Source organism: Myxine glutinosa, chromosome 1 (assembly GCF_964187855.1).
Source record: "Myxine glutinosa chromosome 1, kmMyxGlut1.1, whole genome shotgun sequence".
In the NCBI taxonomy this organism is placed as follows: domain Eukaryota; kingdom Metazoa; phylum Chordata; class Myxini; order Myxiniformes; family Myxinidae; genus Myxine; species Myxine glutinosa.
The window spans coordinates 361,810,689-361,834,756 of NC_136261.1; the positions used below are offsets into that span (position 1 = coordinate 361,810,689).

A 24,068-nucleotide genomic window follows, 5' to 3' on the forward strand; every position below is an offset into this window, starting at 1 on the left:
GGACATCGGATCGTTCATATAGTCAGAGAGCAAGCTTGTGTCTCTTCTCGCTTCATTGTTCCTTGTGGCGATTTCGTTCTCAGCGAGAATGTTGACAGTCGTCCATCGCCTTGTTGTTTCACCATGTTATACGATTTATTGTATTGCCCCGAACGTCCAATTCTCACAAGGTTTGGTGTGACCACCGCCGGTGCCATGTGGTCAAGAAATCGTGTTGGTATGTGCCCGAGGATTGGATGTGTTGGTACGTGAATATATTGATGCTCACCTCCTGCGTGCACAGTTTTGGAACACGTCACAAGACACAGTCCGCGTGTCGTATCGATGATCAAAGCGAGTGAAACAAACAACTTTCGGTCCTTTGTCCTGTATGGCCAGTCGGGTCTCGCACCTTTGAAGTAGTTGTCATTCGCTTTGACGCCTTTGAACGATGGGATGAATGTCTTCAAGTAGTGGTTCACAGGCAATAGTTCCACACGGTCCAGGAAACAAGTCGTCCACGAACAGGTTACATCCCATGGGGCACACTTCCGTTGGAAAGGCCATTTTGTTGAACAGAGTCTGCATCTGGAGAAGACGTGGTCCATCGACGTGCGGCAGGTGATCAAATTCACGCACCTGCTTCGTGATATCGGTGAAGATGGGTCTGTTGGCTACCCGGCTAACATTTTTGCGTTGCCACAACGTTGCTACAACGTTTCACTTTCGTTGTTGCAACGTTTTGCTCCAACGTTTTAAGCACGTTCCAATCTTAGGTTTTGTTTGTGTCCACAATGTTTATCACGACGTTATTACAACTTTGCAGCAACGTTTTTATAACGTTATTGCATGTACGTTTGCACAACAATGACAGGAAAATTTACACAACGTTGCGGGAACGTTCAAACGTTGGGTTTTGCGGACGTTTCCACAATGTTTTATCATAATGTTGCGTTAACGTTGTAACATTGCAGCATTGTTTTATAACGCCATTGCAGGTACGTTTACACAATGTTTACAGGAAAATTTACACAACGTTGCGGGAACGTTCAAGCGTTGGGTTTTGCGGACGTTTCCACAACGTTTTATCATAACGTTGCGTTAACGTTATTATAACATTGCAGCAACGTTTTATAACGCCATTGCAGGTACGTTTACACAACGTTTACAGGAAAATTTGCACAACGTTGCGGGAACGTTCAAATGTTTGGTTTTGCGGACGTTTACACAACGTTTTATCATAACGTTGCGTTAACGTTATTATAACATTGCAGCAACGTTTTATAACGCCATTGCAGGTACGTTTACACAATGTTTACAGGGACATTTACACAACGCTGCGGGAAAGTTCAAACGTTGGGTTTTGCTAACGTTTCCACAACGTTTTATCATAACGTTGCGTTAACGTTATTATAACATTGCAGCAACGTTTTATAACGCCATTGCAGGTACGTTTACACAACGTTTACAGGAACATTTACACAATGTTGCGGGAAAGTTCAAACGTTAGGTTTTGCTAACGTTTCCACAAGGTTTTATCATAACGTTGCGTTAACGTTATTATAACTTTGCAGCAACGTTTTATAACGCCATTGCAGGTACGTTTACACAACCATTACAGGAACATTTACACAACGTTTTAACATGATGTTGCGATAACGTTACAGCAACCTTTTATAACGCCATTGCAGGGACATTTACATAATGTTTTTTGTTTCATAACTTTATGGTTTAACATTCCGATATCAATAAAAACAGGACACTGAGATTTTGTTTGTGACATTTATTTTGCAATTCCTTTTTTGTGTTTGTGACTTCAAAATAATTTAATGGAGGGAACAAAACTAAAATTAAATATTTGGAGATAAACTATAGTGTCATAACACGTTGTAATACCAAGTGGTACAAAATTGAAAATTTGAAAAGAATTGAAAAAACAATTGAAATTTGAAAGCAGGTCGGTGGGAGGATGTCATTCTTCAAAGATCACCATAATCCTCACACCAGCAGTCTATCTGCACTCCATGAACTAGACACCTGAAGCAGTCGACATCTGCAAAAAAAACATGAAAAAATAAGTGCTTTTTAAATTGTCAAGAGGGGAGAGAATAAATAATCATTCTTCATAGTTATCCATAGCCTGGTGTTGGCTTAGCGGCTAGGGTGCCAGCTTAGGATCATGGGATCCTGGGTTTGAATCCCGGTCGATCGCTGAATTAACGCCAGGGGGGTTGACTCAGCCTGTCATCCTTCCGAGGTCGGCTAATTGAGTACCAGTTCACTGATGATTCCCTGTGTGTCGTAAAAGGCGACAAACAGGGTTGGCGGCAGGAAGGGCATCCGGCCGTAAAACATTGCTTCAAAAAGGGGACCAACAAAAACAACAACAACAGCGGTGCCCGAAAAAGGCCAACCCCCGCTTTGTGGGGAAAAATGGCCTCTAAAGGTTTCTTTTTTTCTTTTTTTATAGTTATCCAAAACATGTATTACCCTTTTTTTGAAGCATATATGAAAGGCCATGCATAAAAAAACGCATGGTTAAAGTGCAACAGACAATCACATTAGTCCCGGGTCAAATTCACCCATGAATGTGTTAAATGTCTGCTGCTCTTCTTCTGCTCCAATCGGTTCTTCTGATAATGTGCTTTTTAAAGTGGACATCTCTCTGGCCATTCTCAGAAAGCCTCCTCAGCGTCGCCGAGTCTGGCATTTCACTCGGGCTGACTGGCCCGATCGTCAAGCAGCCATCAATCATCTTGCCTGGTCTCCCATCTCTCCTGTCTCTGACATCAACTCATCCTGAGAATTCTTCCAACGTAAATTGCTCTCTTTCATGCACAGATTTATCCCATCTCGTTTTCAGCTGTCATAACCTTCCGACCATGGTACACGGAATCTTGTGGTTAGACAGTTGCCCTGAAACAACTTGCCTTCACCTCCTGGAAAGCAGATCCAACGGAAGAAAATGTAATTTCCTTTCACAAAGCCCGGAGCAAGTGTGTGTATACCCTCAGGAGAGACAGGAAACACGATCTCTCCATGCTCAAGACTGAACTCTCAAACCTGTCTCCCTCTTCCAAATCCTGGTGGCGTCTCGTCTCTGGTGTTTGTTCCCCCTCCATCCCCTCCCTTACCTCAAAAGGCTACACAGCTGACTCCGCTCGTGAAAAAGCTGAATGCCTCAACTCTGTGTTTGCCTCAAAATGTTGTGTCCCAAACCTGTCCCTCTCTGTACCCACCGTACCCACTCATAGCCAGCTGCTCCTAGACTATGTATCCTTCTCTCCTGACAAAGTGGAGAAGTTTCTGTCAATCCTCGACTGATTCTGCAACTGGACCAGACGGCATCAACCCACGGGTTCTGAAATCCTGCTCTGCCACTCTATCTCACCCTCTCTCTGTGCTCTTCACCCTCTCTTTTGCTCAAGGTCATCTGCCATCAGCTTGGAAATCGGCCAACATTACCACTTTACACAAATATGGTGCAAAATCAGATCCTTGCAGCTACAGACCAATCAGCCTGCTCCCAATTATCAGCAAAGTCATGGAATCCATCATTGCTTCGGATATCAAATCGATCCTTCTTTTTCTTTTTTTTTCTTTTTTTTTTTGTATAGTGAATCGAGGCCCGTGAAAGAGCTAACATTTACTTCACAAACAAATCAACCAGACAAACAAAATATATAAAAAGAGGGAGTGGAAAACAAGATGGGGAGAGAAGGGGAAGCACACAAACACAACATTTGAGAGCAGGGAGATGTGTGGAAGGGAGAAGGCTTGGGGGGAGGAGGCGTGGGAAGGGGGAGGGAGAAGTACAAAACACAAGGACACCAAGGACTTCCAAGACAGAAGTTGGTATTTCAAAAAAGTGGAATTGTGGTGAAATTAGCGGGGGTAGAAAAGATCAAGGTTTTGGATGGGGGAAGATAAGAGATGGTGGTGAACAGCTGTTTTAAAGACTTGGAGGGTGGAGTGGGATTGAAGAGAGTGAGGGAGTTTGTTCCAGAGGTGGGAGAAAAGAGGAATGAAGGAATGAAGGAGTGAACGTGAGCAGAGAGTCTTAATTTTGGCAGTTTGACCATAAGAGGGTTGCAGGCAGATCTTGTGCGACCTGTAGGATTTTTTGCGGGACAGAGCCCAGAGAGAGCTGGGGGGGCCAGGCCAGAGAGGAGTCGGTAGAAGACGGAAAGACCACCAAACCTGCCTGCGGTGAGTGAGTGAGAGGCTCTTGGAGTTAGCTTCATCGCGGGAGATTCCAATGATTCTGAATGCTTTGGTTTCAACAGCGTGAAGACGCGCTAGGTGTGAGGCAGGAGCACCAGCCCAGAGGGGAGAGCAGTATTCCATTGAGCTGCGGATGAAAGCCTTGTATGTGGTGAGGAGCTCAGGTGTGCCAAGGAAGGAATTCGCACGACGGAGGATGCCCAGTCGGCGACTGGCTTTGGAGGCCAGATTTGAAATGTGGTTTTCCCAGGAAAGATCATGGCAGATAGTGAGACCCAAAAGCTTGAGTGACAGAACTTCTTGGAGAGGATTATTCAGAAAGTGGATGGGAGGGTTGTCCAGTCGGTCTTTTCGGAGAGACATCGTAAGAGTGTGAGATTTGTCAGGATTGAAAGACGTGTTCCACTCGTTTGCCCAGTCTGTGATTTTGTCCAGGTCTGCAGAGAGTGAGGAGGCTGCAGACTGCCGATCTGAGGGATGAAGAATGGAGCGACAGAGAGTAGAGTCATCAGCAAAGAGATAGAGGATTTTCAAGAGAGTCAGAGAGATCATTGATGAAGACCAGAAAAAGCACAGGGCCCAGAACACTGCCTTGTGGAACTCCAGCTTGAACAGGAAGAGGAGATGAGAGAAACCCATTCAGGGCCACACGTTGACTACGACTAGAGAGGAAGTCCGCCAGCCATGCGTGGAGATTTCCATGGATACCAAAAGAGGAGAGTTTGGTGAGCAGAGCAGGGTGCCAGACCGTATCGAAGGCACGTGATATGTCAAGGGAGACTGCTCTAATTTCCTGTTTGGTATTGAGGACCTCCATCCATTGTTGAGAAAGCAGAAGCAGCATGTCCAGAGTAGTGTGTCCAGTTCTGAAACCAAATTGATGATCAGAGATCAAGCCATTGGAGAAGAGGAAAGATTTCATATCTGAAGCGATGATGGATTCCATGACTTTGCTGATAATTGGGAGAAGGCTGATTGGTCTGTAGTTGCTGGGATCTGTTTTTGCACCTTTTTTGTGCAAAGCGGTGATGTTGGCAGATTTCCAAGCAGATGGAAGATGACCTTGAGCAAAAGAGAGGGTGAAGAGAACAGAAAGAGGGAGTGAAAGAGCGGAAGCACATGATTTTAGGACCCGTGGGCTGATGCCGCCAGGACCAGTTGCAGAATCAGAGTCGAGGGTTGACAGAAACTTTTCCACCTTGTCAGGAGGAAAGGACACAGAGTCCAGGAGCAGCTGGGTACGACTGGGTACGGTGGGTACAGAGAGGGATGGGTTTGGGACACAAGATTTAGAGGCAAACACAGAGTTGAGGCATTCAGCTTTTTCACGTGCGGAGTCAGCCGTGTGGCCATTTGAGGTGAGGGAGGGGATGGAGGGGGAACAAACACCAGAAACAGATTTGACCAGACGCCACCAGGATTTGGAAGAGGGAGACAGATAGAGTTCGGTCCAGAGAACGGAGAGATATTGTTTCCTGGCTCTCCTGAGGGTGGACACACACTTGTTTCTGGCTTTGTGAAAGGAAATGAGATTTCCTTCCGTTGGATTTGCTTTCCAGGAGACGAAAGCAAGTTGTTTCTGGGCAATAGCCTCACCACAAGATTCCGTGTACCATGTCAGGGAGGAAGGGTATGACAACAGAAGACGAGATGGGATAAATCTGTGCATGAGAGAGAGCAGTTTGCTTTGGAAGAATTCCCAGGAAGAATTTATGTCAGAGGCAGTAGAGATGGGAGACCAGTCCAGATGATTGATGGCTGCTTGAAGACCGTGCCAGTTGGCCTGAGTGAAATCCAAGACTCGTCGACGCTGAGGAGGCTCTCTGAGAATGGTCAGAGAGATGTCCACTTTAACAAGCACATGATCAGAAGAGCCGATTGGAGCAGAAGAAGAGCAGCAGACATTTTCAGGGAAGTTAGTCATAACCAAGTCCAGAAGAGAAGATGCTCCGTTGACTGAAATCCGGGTCGGGAAATTGACAGATTGTGTCAGTCCCAGTGAGTCACAGAAGTCCTTTGCTGAAGAGCCATGGCTGGTGAGAGAGGTACCCACACCCAGCCAACTGGCATGGTGACAGTTGAAATCACCACATATGAGGAAGAGAGAGTTGGGATGGGTAGATAGAAGTTGGTCCATATTCTCAGACAGCGAGATGTAGATGGAGTCATCACTGTTTGGTGGACGGTACAACACACATATGAACAAAAGGTGGGAGCGAAAGGGAAGCCGTAGCCAAAGGTATTCCTGGGGGTGAGGTGGAGAGAGGGCAGTGCAGGGCGAGTGAGGAAGAGTTTTTTATAAAGATAGCAACCCCACCTCCAGGACGAGGCTCAGGTCTATCATACCGGAGGAGGGAGTAACCTGGGAGAGATACCAAGGAATCAGAGACATCATGAAGGAGGAAAGTTTCTGTTAAGCAGATCACGTCTGGTTTGTCAGAAGCAACCTGTATGGAGAGATCAGACAAGTTTGAGCGAAGGCCCCGGATGTTTGAGGTCCATACTGTTAAGGAAGAGGAAGGGGGAGCATCGGATACAGAACAGGGGAGGGGAGCGGTAGGGTTAGATGTGGAAGAGGAGGAAGAGGTAGGGAGAGCTGTTGAAGGTGTGTCGGAGATTACAGAATAGCTTGGAGAAAGGGAAGAATGGGGCAGACGAAAGGTTTGATGGTGATTGGGAGAGGCGCAGTGAGGTGTTATTTGACAAGGGGGAAGAGCGAGGCAGAAGGTTGAGGGAGATGAAGTTGGAAGGGGGAATAAGCGGGGAGGACGCTTTGAGGAGGAGAGGAGCGAGGGAGAGTCTCGGAGGGGAGGGGTGTGGGGGGAGATTTGAAAGGAATGGGTGATTGGGAAGATTTGGAGGGGAGGGGCAAGGGGGAAGATTTGAAGGTGATGGGGATGATTTGGAGGGGAGGGCCAAGGGGGTAGATTTAGAGGGGAGGGGTGATGGGAAATGGGATTTTGAAAAATGTACGATTAATGGGAAACGAACATTTATTGCAAAATGAGTTTCTTGAGACATTCGAGTCAAAAATACGTTTGAGGACGCTGGAGGGAGGATGGAGTGCTGGAGAGTTTAGGGAATGAATGAAAGATGCACTATAAGAGATGGAATTTTTTTTTGGAATGAATAGATTTGGTGAGCAAGTCGAAAGCATCCTTTTATCGAAGAAGAAGAAAAAGGTGTTATAGAATATGACAGAATGCAGGTCTTGAGGGGTCAGATGAGACATTTTTTAGCAACGTGATCACATGATCACAAAGAACGTGGTCGAAGAACGAACGAACAAATAAGAACGAATAAACGAATAAGAACAAAAGAATTTTTTTTTTTTTTTTGAGATTTTAAAACAAGGAAGTATGGGATGAAAAGACCGTGAAAAACAGAGACCGGAAAGTAATTGCAGCGCGATCGGAGAACCGCTGAGACAAAAACAAAGCCTCAAGCCAAGGTCGGACACGGTAGCCTAGTACTACACTTAGGCCTCAGAATACGCGATAAGAAAGACCGACGATTCTGTACACAGGTATGAAAAACCAACGCCAAGAATACTATTAGACACCCCAATAGGTACATACACCGAGAGAAAGATACAGTTTCGACAAAAACACAATTGTGAAAAGTTACTTAACTTCGAAAGCGAGTGCACATGGACAACTTTGAAGAGACGAGACCTCCAATCTTGCGCATCTCTTGCGCATCTCTTCCTGCGCATCTCTTCTCCAATGTCTTGATCTCTGATCATCAATTTGGATTCAGACCAGGTCATTATACTCTGAGCGTGCTGCTTCTGCTGTCTCAACAAAGGATGGAGGTCCGCAATGTCAAACAGGAAATCAGAGCTGACTCCCTTGACATATCACGTGCCTTCGATACGGTCTGGCACCCGCTCTGCTCACCAAACTCTCTTCCTATGGTATCCATGGAAATCTCCACTCATGGCTTGCGGACTTCCTCTCTGGTCGTCGTCAACGTGTAGCACTGAATGGGTTTCTCTCATCTCCCATTCCTGTTCAGGCTGGAGGCAGTGTTCTGGGCCCTGTGCTTTTTCTCGTCCATGTGATATCGACTCTCTTGAAAATCCTCTCTATCTCTTTTCTGATGACTCCACTCTCTGCCGCTCCATTCCTCATCCTCAGATCGGCAGTCTGCAGTCTCCTCACTCTCTGCAGACTTGGACAAAATCACAGGCTGGTCAAACAAGTGGAACATGTCTTTCAATCCTGACAAATCTCACACTCACTCCGTCTCTCTGAAAAGAGTGACTGGACAACCCTCCTATCTACTTTCTCAACAATCCTCTCCAAGAAGTTCTGTCATTCAAGCTTTTGAGTCTCACTATCTGCCATGATCTTTCCTGGGAAAACCACATTTCCAAGCTGGCATCCAAAGCCAGTCACCGACTGGGCATTCTCCATTTATTGGCACATTGCGAAGTCCTTCTTTGGCACACCTGAGCTCCTCACCACATACAAGGCTTTCATCTGCAACTCATTGGAATACTGTTCTCCCCTCTGGGCTGGTGCTCCTGCCTCACACCTAGCTCGTCTTCACGCTGTTGAAACCAAAGCTTTCAGAATCATTGGAATCTCCCACGATGAAGCTAACTCCGAGGGCCTTTCACTCACTCACCACATGGAGGGAGGTGGTCTTTCTGTCTTCTACCGACTCCTATCCGGCCTAGCTGTCCCAGGTCTCTCTGTGCTGTGTACCCCAGATATACCTACAGGTCGCACACGATCTGCCAGCAACCCTCTTCGTGTGAAATTGCCAAAATCAAGACTCTCTGCTCACCTTCACTCTTTCATTCCTCTTTACTCCCGCCTCCGGAACAAACTCCCTCACCCTCTTCAATTCCACTCCCCCCTCCAGGTCTTTAAAACAGCTGTTCACCACCATCTCTTATCTTCCCCCATCCAAAACCTTGATCTCTTCTACCCCCGTTACTTCAAATCCTGGAAGTTCTAGCAGTGTCCATGTGTTTTATACCTCTCCCACCCCTCCCATATCCCCTCCGCCTTCCCTTGTCTCCTCCCCCCAAGCCCGCTCCCTCCCACAGATTTTCTGATGTCCCTGTTCTCTGCTGTTGTACTTGTGTGCTTCCCTCTCTCTCCCCCCATCTTGTCTCCTGCCCTTTTTATTGTATGTTTTGTGTGTCCGTTTGCTCTTTTTGTGATGTTAGCTCCGACACGAGCCTCGATCTTGTGTACCAAAACAAACAAAAAAAAAATTTGTGATTTATTGACTCAGCGTATTGAAGGGTTAAATGATCTAAATTTATGATGTCATCATCACCCACGTAGTTTGGCGGCCATATTGGATCAAATAAAAAACCCCATCAAAAACAGAGGAGTTGGTCCTCACCAATTTGATTGTGTGTGCTAAGTGAATGAATGAATACCATCGACTTTTTATTGTTTTGAAAAGGGGTCAGCTATTTAACATATTTTTACATCAGAGAATGATGAATTATATAATTACTGGTTTGTGTTCAGAATATATCGGTGCACGACAATTAAATCACCATGAATGTTTTGCTGGTGACATATTTAAACCACCTTTCCTGCATGTGACAAATATGATGCTTGCATATCGTTCACCTTTCTGCTCTTTTCTCTTGCTTGGCTTGGTGCATGCTTCAGGGTTTCCCCAATCTCCGACTCTATATCGGCTATTTTCACCTTTGGATTATTTCTAATGCATGCTCCTAAAAGAAAAGAATGTAACATGAATATTATGTTTATAACAGTGTATTTGATCAACAAATCCAAATTGAATGCAGGGAACAAAACTAAAATTAAATATTTGCTGATGAACTATGGTGTTATAACACGTTGTAATACGAAGTGTACATTGTACCTCACACCTCAACTCATGAACCTTAATTGTTTGCTTCCATCCACAGGCAATAAACAATGGAAGGGTCTCAGATTTCTGTCACACTAAAAAGTAGAACGGCACTCGGTAGAGGGACAAGAGAGCCAGGCTGACAGTTTACGTTTTGTATTCACTTTTGTATTTGCCCTGGTGTTGGGCTAGCGGCTAGGGTGCCAGCTTAGGATCCTAGGATCCTGGGTTCGAATCCCGGTCGATCGCTGAATTAACGCCAGGGGGGTTGACTCAGCCTGTCATCCTTCCGAGGTCGGCTAATTGAGTACCAGTTTACTGATAATTCCCTGTTTGTCGTTAAAGGTGGCAAAAAGGGTTGGCGTCAGGAAGGGCATCCGGCCGTAAAACATTGCTTCAAAAAGGGGACCAAAAAACAACAACAACCACGGTTCCTGAAAAAGGCCAACCCCTGCTTTGCGGGGAAAAATGGCCTCTGAAGGTGGTTATTTTTTTTATTATATATTCACTGAAAGGCCAGAACTGGATCCAGAGCTTAACTTAAATCGAATCGGCTTGTTCTTGGCACCTTTCCAAGTCATCCATCAAGTTTTGTCCGAATTCGTCCACAACTTAGAGATTTCCTATTATATATAGCTTTTGACACTATCACTGAACTGTGAAGAATCACTTAAAAAATTCTCATATTCGGATCCAGATCCGGATCTTCACCGAAATCGAACACCCCAACTGTCCACCAAATTTCGGCCAAATCCCTCAAAACTTTGAGATATCCTGCGCATAGACAGATAAACAGACAGCCAAACAAATATTGAGGTGAAAACATAACCTTCATCCAACTTTGGTGGTGGAGGTAATAATTTGTTCAACTTACCAATGACCAATTTCATTAAGGGAAGGTGCTCAAAATTATTTTTCCTTTTCTCCCTTTTAAACCGTAACTGGACCAAAGTTAATTTGTTCTGATTTTGCGTAGCATCCGGCGCACACTTGCCTCAAGGTCTGCACCACCCAAAGAGGCAAGATATGCAATCTAAAGAAGAAAAATACTCAATGTCACCATGGGTTTGATGACTATAACCTTGGCTACCAATTGTGTCAACTTACCAAATATAGTTTAATAGCTCAGAAAAAGGTGTCCCACACAAATTGTGGCACTCACTGTTTCCATGGAAATGTGTACCAAATTATTTACATCAATATGTGATTCATACATAATCCCTGGTGTTGGGCTAGCGGCTAGGGTGCCACCTTCGGATGCCTAGGATCCTGGGTTCGAATCCCGGTCGATCGCTGAATTAACGCCAGGGGGGTTGACTCAGCCTGTCATCCTTCCGAGGTCGGCAAATTGAGTACCAGTTCACTGGTAATTCCCTGCTTGTCGTAAAAGGTGACAAAAAGGGTTGGCGGCAGGAAGGGCATCCGGCTGTAAAACATTGCTTCAAAAAGGGGACCAAAAAACAACAACAACCACGGTTCCCGAAAAAGGCCAACCCCCGCTTTGCGGGGAAAAATGGCCTCTAAAGGTGGTTATTTTCTTTTTTATTAATATGTGATTCATACATACCAACTGCTTTTTTAAAGTCTCCTCTTTGGAGATCCTATCGCACAAAGCAATCAGCTGCAGTTCTGTGTTAACAGGCTCTGGAAGGATATCCTCAACCTCATTCAGGTGGTCTTGTTGTGACCAACATCCGTAGCATTGATGTCTGCTCAATCTGATTGTCCAATATTTTGTTGTTTCATTAACACTATCGCCTGAAAATCTGTCACAATAATACATTTGAAACAGTTAGAAGTCTTAAAATAGCACAACAGAATGCAGAAATAATTTCGATGTGACATCAAGCCAAGGGTATGAAATTGTGAGATTAACAAGCACTCCCTACAATAACATTGGCCCAAAAAGAAAAATAACGTTCTCCTTTATATTTTTGAAACTTCAAAAACAAATTGGCAGTACAATAAGGTTGTCAAATGATATGTTAAAGTGTGTATATATATATATATATATATATATATATATATATATATATATATATATATATATATATATATATATATATACATACATATATAATTATATCCACTTCCTTAAATAGATTTGTTTTTGAAACATTATTCACTGTCAAGATTTATAGTTTTTGGTTGTTGTTACTGTCATTGATGTCATCATCCATTTTGTAGCTTGTTGATGCAGTGGATGGTGCATTTATTCCTGCAATGACATTAAATGTAATTATGAATGATATGTAGACAGATATGTAGAATGATATAGAAATGCAATTTTATTACTGTTCATCCTGTCTAGTTTATGCTGGACATTCACAAATTGAAAGATAATAAACATTTCACTTACCCGTACTGGGTGATCTTTCACTCAAAATGCTGCATGATGGTGAGTCTAATAGCTGCAGATGAGTTGTTAGATCACTATCTGTGGAGTCGATCACATTGGACAAGAGTTTTGATGTACTTGGTGAGGGTAGTCCGATATACAATGGTGCCTTTGGTAGTGTCGACACTTTTGTGGCCATTTTAGGTCTGACGACATCTTCAAAAGATTCGTCTACATTAAATAAAGCAGAAACCAGAAATTGAATATTCAATTACACTTTACAGCACTCCTGCATATAATACCACAACATAAATCTAAACTATAAAATTGAATTTATATGAATATTTCTTTATATGTGCCTCAAAAAAATTAAAAACTACTCAAGCAAACCCAACCAAATTTTGTAGGTGCCTACGGGAACTACAACTACGGTTTCTGCCTAAGTGGCATATCTTGGGAAGTAGGGTTAAGGTCGGTGAGGGAGGACCCCAATGTACTGTATATATGTATCCAATAGCAATACTTGGTGGAGCTGATATTGCAAATTTTCTTCCCCTATAAAGAAGGCTCAAACTAGAACAGCCCTCAGTAGAGCACATAAGGGGTGTACATTTTACCTTCCCCCCCCCCCCCCCCCCCCGAGAACCCGTTACGGTTGGTATTTTAACGTGCATCAAAGGAAGCATGCCTCGGGGGAAAAAAAGGTAAAATGTTTTGCAACACCCCTTCTGCCAGACTGAACAGTTTATAATTTGTATCCCACCGATAGTATTTTGTATCCCACACGGACCTGAACTGTTTTGATTACCACTGACAGGGTATTGTATCTCACGGACCTGAACCAAAACCGAATTGGCTTGTTCTTGTTACTCAACCAAGTCATCCACATTTTGTCATAATTCGTCCACAACTTTGATATTGTGCTCTATATCGTTTTGGCCCTGTCTATCAATGGTGAAGAATCACTTTAAAATATATATTATTCGGATCCAGTTTCTGATCTGAATCTTCCCCAAAATCTAATCACTTCGTCCTTGTCACACACCCAATCTATCAACCAAGGTTTGTCCAAATTTGTCCACAACTTTGAGATACTCTGTTCACATACAGACACATGGATGAAAACACAACCTCCATCCACCTTTGGTGGTGGAGATAACAACATGGCAATATGCATTACAGTGATGTTGATATTTGAGTGAGAATAATTCTAAATTTTCAAAATGCTTTATTTCACCAATTTTAAGTGGAGGTTCAAAGAAAAGCACCCAACACTAACCTTCACAGTGAAGCGGAATTGATTTTTGCTCATGCCATATATTAGCAGCAAGGTTGGCAGATAAAGGTGAAATTAAATGTTAAAGGTGATGACTTCCTATGAGATATAAAATGACTTTGGGCAAATTAAACTCTTTGTCAAATTAAATCATTTGTCAAATTAAACAGCACATTGTTTGTCAAGTACAACATGCTGTGTTTTGATTAAATCTGTCAGCAAAGTAACAAGTCAACATGTCGAATAGTCTAATAAAAGCCAATTTAATGAGTCAATATATTCATGCGAGATTGGATATTGTGATCTATGCTGTACTTATACCATCTGCTCGATCACTAAAATGATCTCCATCATGCTCAAAGCGACAAGGTCTTTTTTTCCTCCTCTCTCCAAGTTCTTCCTCAGACTCAACATGTGATGTGCATTCTGCCCATCTCGCATGCTGAATTGCCTGAGCATATGTATCTAAAGAAATGTGCACAATCAAAAAGTGAATATATTGTCAGTCTCAAAGTATAAACTTTTCAATATCATTCTATTTGGACTCTTTATTGTCTGAATTTCATAATTTAGATATCAAGTTTCACATTTTTGCATGATTAATATCTTTGCAAAAGGTGTACTCATCAACATCTATTTGATGTATCTGCAGTGGTGGGGAGCGGAGGGCAGAGAGGAGATTAAGGGGAACAGCTTTTAATTTGCCACAAAGAAAAACCCGAGAACAGATACATTCAAAGTCCACTGCCCCTATGCCAAATAAATAAACATATTTTCCAGCATTCAGCATTGCCAGGGCGCCTTTGGCGTCCAGCGATGCTGCCATGCTGCACAGAGACAGTATTGGGAGGGAGAGGTGTACAATAGTTGATTAATTGCATAATTAAAATAAATAAATAATTATCGTAAAATAATAAAATTATTAATATTTTGGCCAATAGCATACCTAAACCACCACCGTGTCATCCGAAGCTGTAACTTTACAAAAATTAATTAACTAACCAAATAATTAAGAAAACAAACAAGAGATAAACCGGAGTGAAAACTGAGTACTCCCTTTTAGCGCGCATCATCGCCGGGTCCCCTTAGGTGCCCAGCAATGATGTCATGCAGCGCCTGGAGATGGAATAGGAAAGGAGCGGTGTACAACAATATCGGCTCAGTGAGACGACCTTTATTTAAAACATCAAAGGCCAAGTTCCTTACCAGAAGAGCTCATTATCCTGACAGGATATGTTTTCCATTTCAATTTGTCAGGCAATTCCCCCACTTTTGCACGTTTTGATGCAGACAACCTGGGCCAGTAGTAAATGAAATCCTAAAAATGGAAAAATAAGTTAATTAAATGATGAAGTGCATCTTTCAACATTCTTTAACTGGTGAGTACTGTATACGTTTTATCAGTCGGATGCAACAAGTTTCATTATTTAAACTAGCAAGTTGCGGACATGCCCATAATGGATTCTGAATGGGGTTGGTAGGCGAGGTGCTCCATTTGAAACTGTCCAAAACTGTCCGGCAAAAATGCAAATGGCATCTTCTGTCATCGAGCTGGGCTTGAAGCAACAATTCACATTTATTGCCACATCGGGCAGAATATGCTTGAATGGCGTTGGGGTCTCCGTTAGAAACTGTTTGTTCAATATATGTAGTTTTTGATGCTTTGGTTCCGTAATAAAAATTTGTATTGCTGTCAGACAGTGATCAATTGAAAATTAATAGTAGGATGACCCAAATGTATCTCAGAACATCTGCTGTCTATAAAATCCTACTTACATTATCTACTTTCTCCAGCCATGAAGAGTGAACCACCTCCACAGTCTTCTAACTCACAAACTCCACCACAACAAATTATTTGACGGGCATCTATACACAAAGAATTAAGTTAAGCACCCCTACACAACGAATTAAGGTAAGCACCCCCTAATATATATTCTTTGTGTATATGTATACATTGGCATATATTCTAAGGTATGTGAGATCAAATAATGATTGGTATGACATTAGCAATTATCCATTGATGAAATGCAGATGAGTGCACTCGTAGGGTTGAGTTGGGTTGAGTAGTGATCCGATCACGTGGGTCCTACACACGTTATTGACGCAAAGATCGCTAGAGGTCTTCTCAGAACAATGACTGTACGTTAGAAAACATATACGTCATCCACACTGTCCGTGATGGACCTATAGCTCCATACTTAAATTGAGGTGAAAATATGCCTAAAATTCCCAAAAAATTTCACCTTAAATTATTCAGAATAAAATAATGAAAACGGCATGATTGTTATGTTTTTATGTGACCATAATATCACTTCTCCAGAAAATATAGCAATATCATGGGTATATTACACTGTTTTGACGACAACAAACTTGTAATGTGCGAGGTTGTAAAAAAACGGGGGGGGGTGCTTAACTTAATTCTTTGTGTATAAATAAAATACAGTATTAAAAAAAACAGCAACATGGATGAACATTGCATTTTATCAATTTATATTTCCAGCGAAGTTGATACACTTATGGATGGATTAATCCACCGACCCCATCCAGACTCCATCGGAAACCATCCTGTGAAATTATGACGTTTTACCCAAATGATGAATGATGATGACCCAAATGAAGACAAATGATGAATTGCGAAAGATGATGGGAATATTGCCTGTGATTGATGCTGTGAAGAGGAACAGGTTGAGATGGTTTGGTCATGTATTGAGGAAGGATGAAAGTGACTGGTTGAGAAGAGTGATGGAAGTTAATGTAGAAGGAAGTAGAGGACGGGGAAGACTGAGAAAGACTTGGCTAAAGATGGTGGAAGAAGAAATGCGGGCAAGGGGGTTAACAAGGAGAGATGCAGAAAATAGGGCAAAATGGAGAAGATTGTCATGGGGACCGCAAGGCTAACCCCCACTCTAGCAGGGAACATGGCCTTAAAATGCATGTTGTTGTTGTTGTTGTTGTTGTTGTTGTGCACCCGTTTTTTTAGATCACCTCACCAAGTCATAAGGATCTACCGAGTCGTGTTGCACCCCTTGTTAATGGATGCCTAGATGATTATCTGGTTTGTCGTATTAAAATGCTTGCTCATGAATTTTGATATGATTGGCTTCTCCATTTATATCGTGTATTATATGATGTACAGGGTAATCCATAATGAAGTCTATATTTTAAATAAATATAAGTCTATATCGTTTTTGGATCCAACGTGGCTTGCTGCCATCATCCTTGAAATGCAATTACAGACTTCAAAACCTCATACCATGCAGCAATTCACACTGCGTAACACTTTATCTCTCAGCCATAATGGATCAATCAGAAAAAAATATATATATATTAATGGCAATAAACAATTCATTTTCAATTTTTTTTTTTTTTAACTACCTATAGAAACAGTAATTATATATTTATAAGAGGGACTTAAATATGCATCACCACAATCCATAATTAAGTTAACCATATACACAATCACATATTACATTATTGGTTTTCACTTGTGGTACCCTCAGCATCTGAGCAACGCTATGTGATACATACATTTACACAAAAAATGAGGACCCCTTCTTTATCTTTAACCCCAGGGCTATGGAATGTATTTTCATCACTAAAACCTGTGAGGCCACCCCAAACACAACAACCAGATATCTAGTCTTTTATCCTGCACTTCAGGGGTGCCACATTTTAAACAAGCCCACACACAAAAAAAAATTTGTGTTTACCTGTTATTTTGGCCTTGAATTCTAGTTTCAACATGCAGCTTAGTTTACTATGCATGAAAAAGCTATGCAACTTAACAATAAATAAATTGAAAACAAATCCAAACTAGAACGGCACTCAGTAGAGCGCATGCCTCCGCCAGGCTGAACAGTTTGTTTTGCATCCCACTAATAGGCCCTGGTGTTCTGGTGTTGGGTGTTGAGCTCTGGTGTTGGGCTAGTGGCTGGGGTGCCAGCCTAGGATCCTAGGATCCTGGGTTCGAATCCCGGTCGATCGCTGAATTAACGCCAGGGGGGTTGACTCAGCCTGTCATCCTTCCGAGGTCGGCTAATTGAGTACCAGCTTGCTGGTAATTCCCTGCTTGTCGTAAAAGGCGACAAAAAGGGTTGGCGGCAGGAAGGGCATCCGGCCGTAAAACATTGCTTCAAAAAGGGGACCAAGAAAAACAACAACCACGGTCCCCGAAAAAGGCCAACCCCCGCTTTGTGGGGAAAAATGGCCTCTAAAGGTGGGGGGTTTTTTTTTTTTTAATAGGCCCGATCTGGATTCGGACCTGAACCAAAATCTAATCAGCTCGTTCTTGTCACCTAACCAACTCATCCACCAAGTTTAGTCATAACTCGTCCATAACTTTTTTTAATGTTATGTATCGCTTTTTGCCAGATCTCCCAATGGTGAAGAATCACCTTAAAAATTAATTCTTGTATCCGAATCCATATTCAGGTATTCACCAAAATCGAATCAATTCGGTCTTCCAAAACACACCCAAACAGTCCACCAAGTTTCATCCAAATCCGTCCAAATTCCGAAATCCCCCAAAAAAAAATTGTCCAAAATAAACAACTTTTTGAGATGTCTTGTTCACATACAAACGGACAGAAAGGGGTGAAAACATAACCTCCATCCGCCTTTGGTGGAGGCATTAACAACCTGAATGAACTTACTGATTAAAATTCATGCAGTATGGTGAGGAACACAGCCTGTGTGCCATGGTCCTTTGAAACCATCATAGCCTTTCTGGTGAGGAGGTTTTCCGACAGATGCTTCATCTTTGCATTGCGTGTATGAACACCGAACACACCAATGATCCTCGAATCACATGGCTCCACAAAGACAGGCGAGGATCTCTCATACACTCGGCACAAGAGTATCCTCTTGTTGTCTTCATCTGTACTGTTGGTGACAGCCACAACCTCACAGCAAGATGATCCATCTACGATGTATGTGTTGTTTGGATTGTGTATCGAAATGGAGCTGCATTTGGAAGGTGCTGAAAAGGTTTGATGAACTGCATGTGCCTCACCGATTCTTTTCACCATCTGTGCTAGCGGATTCTTCCCTGATCGAACCATCCTCTTCAGTTGGTGATTGTAACTCTCAAATTTGAAAGCTGCACATGCATCCAGGCTGCCAAATTCCTCCACATCGTCTGCGATATGGAGCATGCTGTGCACATTGTACACCAGAAATTCGGGACCATAGATTTCACGTCCTCTGGTGACAAAGAATAACAACAATTGACACACATAGACTAAGTGTTTCCGATGCTAGTCTAGGACAAACAAGGATGCACATAGCAACATTGAATGCCATGAAATGCATGTACAAGTCTGCCATTAAAATGTCTTTCAGTACAAGTTTTCCAGTATAGAGCATGAATTGTCTTAATTCCGTATCTTTCCACCGATCAATTTCGTCTAAAGATCTTGGCTTTCGTGAAGACACCTTTGGGACAGTTTTGGAGCTCCAATAGCCTTATATTGAGTTGGCTAATCTGTTGTGCCGACATCCTCGTGGCTCTGGGTCCCCTCTTCCAGAGTAGAATCGCCCGTTTTTGTACTCCGAGGCATGCCTGGTGCATGTAGTCTATGGGAAACTGCTTAATCGTGTCTATCTGCAGCAGATTGCAAAAGGGAGACACTCCGTGGTGGTGTTCTTTCCGAGACTGATCTTGGAATGACTGATCAGTCCGACCAATGAAGTTGATATCTTAATAAGGCATTCTTCCAATCCAGACACCTTTCTGTGCACATCTGTCACAGCCAAAGTATCCAGAATACAATTTGGTGAGCTTTGACAATGACCTCGCAGGTGCATCACAAACAATACACCTTAATTTAATAGGCATTCTCTTTCCATCATGCTCTATACCATGTTTGAGGATTTGGTCCAAATCTTTCACAGTATCTTGTAGAAAGTCTAAATTGCTTGGTTTTGTCTTGCCACATGTAAGTGCCACTGGAAAAGCTTTGACAGGTTTCAGATGAATTGCACATAACACTGGCCATGTTGACATGTTCGTGCTTTTAAATAGAGGTACACCATCGATGTTTAACGATATTTCCAGAACTTGTACGTTTTTTCTGATGGATATTTGTTAAAGTTCTTCACCAAATTGTCTTTCACACCAAAGTATACATATTGCATTCCTGATTTGATCTCCATTGGTACATTCGTTGCAGTTTTCAGTAATGCTCTCGCTGTGGTGGGCAAACTTTCATGATGGGACTTTAACAATTTAAGAAGAGCATCAACTGCATTGTACTTAACCTGAAATTCATTAACCCAGGAAGCTAGGTCTTCTGCCAGTGAAACATCACAGTTTTGCTCTGCATCATCTGAATGCGAATGTGATGACAGGGTCACATGATCATCAATGAAGTCCCAGCTCCAATGTTCATTTTCATTGGCACTGTCTGATTCTTTTGTGTGTTGGGAGGTACTTGCACAGATTGCATTTTCAATACTTGGTTCACAGTGGGAATTATCAGAAACTGTAACATTGGAGTTTAAGATGTTCCCAGGAGAATTAGTTGGAGCACTGTCACCATCAACATCACTGTGTCGTGGTAGATCTTTGGAAACAAGTTTTTCAACGACGACTGATCGCTTTGCCTTTTTCCAACGTCGATTGTGGTCACGCCGCCTTTTCTTGCGGTCATCCATTCTGTTATGAACAAACAATATACAGGCTCCATGTAAGTGAAGTGTCTAAAGCACTCATGCAAGCACTCCAATGAAACGGTTGAAGAATAACGTGTTTATTTTATCACCTTAGCATTTGTAATTTTAATTTAAAAAATGGTGTCCACTCTGATATAAAGTCAATTACACCACTTGCGACTGTATCGCCATGGCTTACAAACAAAATTGGTTGATTAGGAACAGCTTGCTTTTATGGCATTACTAGCAGAAGTACCCGGCATTGCCGGGTGGGGGAGGGGAGGGGAACGGGGGGGGGGGGGGGGGGGGGGGGAGGGGGAGGAAGAGGAGGGGAGGGGGGGGGGGGAGGGATATAGATGGTTACTGGCAATTCACATCCACAAATGACGTAATCCACACAATTTATGTACTTTACATAACGTTAATAGGAATACATGGCCGTGTTGATGGGAAATAGTTTGTTTGAAATAAATCACAAATATCAGATGAAAGTTTTTAAAATTTAGAACTATTCTCACTCGGAGTTAAACATCACCGCAACATTACGCGGTTGCTTCAACGTTTTCTGTGAATTATATGTCATCATTGTGAGATTTTTTTGTATTTTTTTTTTTTGAAATGAGATTTTTATATTTAAAAAAACGGCAAAAAAGCATCAGAACAGCTGTGGAAAAGCATCAAAACAGCAGTGAAAAAGCATCAGAACAGCAGTGAAAAAGCATCAAAACAGCAATGTAAAAGCATCAAAACGGCAGTAAAAAGCATCAAAACAGCAACAATTGTCCGGTGATTTTTCAATCACCGCAGCTAAATGTGTCGGAGTAATTAACTATTTTCCTTCGTGCCTTTTTTGTGTTTTTTTTTTATACACATAAATACATAAAATCACATAAAATACACACAAATACACATAAAAATCAGAGCAGAATCAGAATCGATATTCTCACAATCACAACACACCAGACACGTAGTTAATTACGCAGTGCTTCCTTGTAAACAATGTTCTTTGTCTTTCCTTGTTCGGATAGGATGTATAGATTGTTCTCTTGTCCTACCCGACTACATCCTACGTATAGTTGGCCATGGGAGAAGCACGGGGAATCAAGGTTCAGTCCGACCACCTTGAGAGATTGTCCTTGCGCCTTGTTGATGGTCATGGCAAAGCTGAGCCGTATGGGGAATTGGAGCCTTTTGAACTCGAATGGCAGATCAGATGGTATGATTGGTATCCTCGGATTGAAGACCTGTTCCCCGCTAGTTTCCCGTAAGTATGTTGGCCTCAATTACGTGAGGCATCAACTTTTTGATAGCCAGTCGTGTGCCGTTGCACAGTTTTGGAGGATCGATATTTCTCAGGAGCATGATTGGAGCACCTTCCTTTAGATGGAGTATGTGGGGAGGCACACCCAGAGGCTGTAGCGAATTGAGGAACTCTAGCGGGTAATGGACAGTCTCGTGGTCGTTTTGGATTGAGTCGACAGATCGGTAAGTTCTTAGATCCCCAGGAATAGTCTGCAGAAGATCCAAATTGATTTTGTCACCATCGTTCTTTGGGGCTAGAATTGCCCTTTCACAGAGCCAGGAGTGATTTCTGTAGTTGGCGGGGATGTTGGGGAAGACGTTCACCTTGAGTTCGTCAGTTGTGGTGACATTGTTGCCGCATGGTACGATGTCCAGTCCATCTTCAGGGCACGTCTCCAAATCTCCGTTTCCGATCTGTAACAGCTTCGCTGAAAAGGCGCCTGCGGCTACATCTCCATGAAGGGTGACACGCATGTTTGTGCTGAGTTTCAACTTCGTCACTTTTGACCATAGAGGAGATGCCTTTATACAGGAACGAAGTTCATCTGCCTTGGTCCCGCGTGGTATGACAGGCAGGGTCTGTCGGAAATCCCCTGCCATCAGAAGAGTAATGCCTCCCATGACAGTCTGATCGTTTCGAATATCTTGCAGTGTGCGGTCAACTGCCTCCAGTGCAACTCTGTGAGACATTGTGCACTCGTCCCAGACAATGAGTTGGCATTGCCGAAATACTTCTGCGACAGCCGATGACTTGGAGATGTTGCACATTGGCTGCTCCGTGTTGGTGAGGTTGAGGGGGAGCTTGAAGGTTGAGTGGGCGGTCCGGCCCCCGGGGAGAAGAATGGCAGCAATTCCGGAAGAGGCAACAGCCAGAGCAATCATCTTTTTCTGCCTGATTTTTGACAGGAGGAGGTTCATAAGGAACGTTTTTCCAGTGCCTCCAGGTGCGTCCAGAAAGAACAATCCACCTTCAGAAGAGTGTATGCTCGCCAGCACTTGCATGTAGATCTGTTCTCGCTCCACTGTCAATCTTGGCTCCTTTTCATTGATGTAGTTTTCCAACTCTTGTGCGTTGTATGAAGTCTCTCGGAGTACTTCCCGAGCCAGGTGATTCTGTTGTCGCTGTGTTACAGGAAGGCCAATGACCTCCAGTGAATGTCCTCCAAGAGAAAGCAGCTTGTCTTCTATGAGTACTAAGGCTTCATTGTAGATCGCATCGGAGTAGTCTGCTTCAGCATGAACCTGTCTTGCCCTGTGGAGAATGTCCTCGCTGAGATCGTCACGATGGTTATTCCACAGTTGTACCAGATTGGAGAGGACCCAAGTTTGTAGCATGATGGCAAAGAGATTTCTCAACAGGGCTGGAGAGCATGAGACTGCTGCTTCTTCTAGTGGCATCCCAGTGGCTGTCATCCTCCAGAAGGCCATGCAGGTGGCAGGCTTGGTGGAAGGTGTCGCAAACCTGGCCGTTGAACGTTCTCAGTTCTTGGAAAGAGATGGGTCCTTTGACATGATGGAGTAGAAGGCGCAGGAAGAAGCATTCGAAATTGTTTGGATGTACAGTGTAGACTCGTCAAATTGCATCTGAACGGCGAATGTCGGGATGTCCCACAACTCGTGCTCCTTGTGTACGTCTTTTCCCCGTCATACTACCAACCACCCAGGTGTAGTACTGTGGGACTTCATTGTAGATGAGTGTTTTGGCGAATTCGTCTTGTTGACACAATTGGAAGAATGCGGTAAGTGTAGTTGAACTTGGTGGTTCTGCTGCTTTTTGCCTTGCGTTGCCTTCTGTGAAATACACTCTCTGGCCATTCTCAAGATGTACGGAAAGGTGTACAACGGTTGGGTAGCATTCGTGGATAGGGAAATTGAGAACTCTCCAGATAGCTTCGTTACTACTGACGTAACGCCCCAGCTGATATGACTCGATCTTGTCGTTTTTGTTCCTCTGAAGGCCGAACATCGCCATGTCCGAACCTTTGTTGACGTATTTGCACACGTATTTGATTGATTTCACTGAGTTGCAGAACTCAACATTGAGATGAGCCTTGAACATTTTAGAGAGAAGTGGACAGTATGGTACAATCCATCGGTTGTCAACGTCTATGCTTCTGGTCTCGGAAATTGAAATAGATGTTTCAGATCCACCGCTTTCAGGCTTTCTCCTCCGGTAAAGTGGGTATTAGTTAGGGGAGTTATGAAATTTGAAATTACCGGCCGGACTAAAGCACCAAATTTTCACAGGAGTTAGAACATTGATTTAGGAAGATAATTAGCCTCTTCAAACAACTTTTGGCCCCCTATGAGGCCCACAGTGGCCCGTGCAAGATGATACACTTTGGTCTCCATTTATGGATCAAGGGAAGTAACTCAACTTATCTAAAATGATTTTTAATAAATAGATGATAATGTCTGTGTGCTCTAAAACATATCAGAAATCATAAACAT

At 43.0% G+C, this 24,068-nt stretch overlaps 2 protein-coding genes across 3 annotated transcripts in view; one reads left to right on the top strand and one right to left on the bottom strand.

Annotated features, from left to right (window-relative positions):
• LOC137413198 (15-hydroxyprostaglandin dehydrogenase [NAD(+)]) overlaps nucleotides 1–24,068 on the top strand; it is a 519,074-nt gene that overhangs the window by 436,535 nt on the left and 58,471 nt on the right. The window lies entirely within an intron of this gene.
• The window catches only part of LOC144889836 (uncharacterized), a 37,581-nt gene continuing 23,351 nt past the window's right edge, over nucleotides 9,839–24,068 (bottom strand). Inside the window, exons 1-8 of one of the 2 annotated variants that reach the window (XM_078771040.1) lie at nucleotides 15,441–15,531; nucleotides 14,871–14,982; nucleotides 13,986–14,129; nucleotides 12,410–12,619; nucleotides 12,209–12,268; nucleotides 11,618–11,816; nucleotides 11,302–11,424; nucleotides 9,839–9,910 (exon numbers count right to left, since the gene is read on the bottom strand). In XM_078771040.1, coding sequence (XP_078627166.1) covers nucleotides 11,764–11,816; nucleotides 12,209–12,268; nucleotides 12,410–12,619; nucleotides 13,986–14,129; nucleotides 14,871–14,883 — 480 coding nt within the window. In that variant the 5' untranslated portion in view covers nucleotides 14,884–14,982; nucleotides 15,441–15,531 and the 3' untranslated portion in view covers nucleotides 9,839–9,910; nucleotides 11,302–11,424; nucleotides 11,618–11,763. Of the gene's footprint in view, nucleotides 9,911–11,301; nucleotides 11,425–11,617; nucleotides 11,817–12,208; nucleotides 12,269–12,409; nucleotides 12,620–13,985; nucleotides 14,130–14,870; nucleotides 14,983–15,440; nucleotides 15,532–24,068 lie in introns of those variants that run through there. The other variant, XM_078771039.1, reaches the window with a different exon arrangement.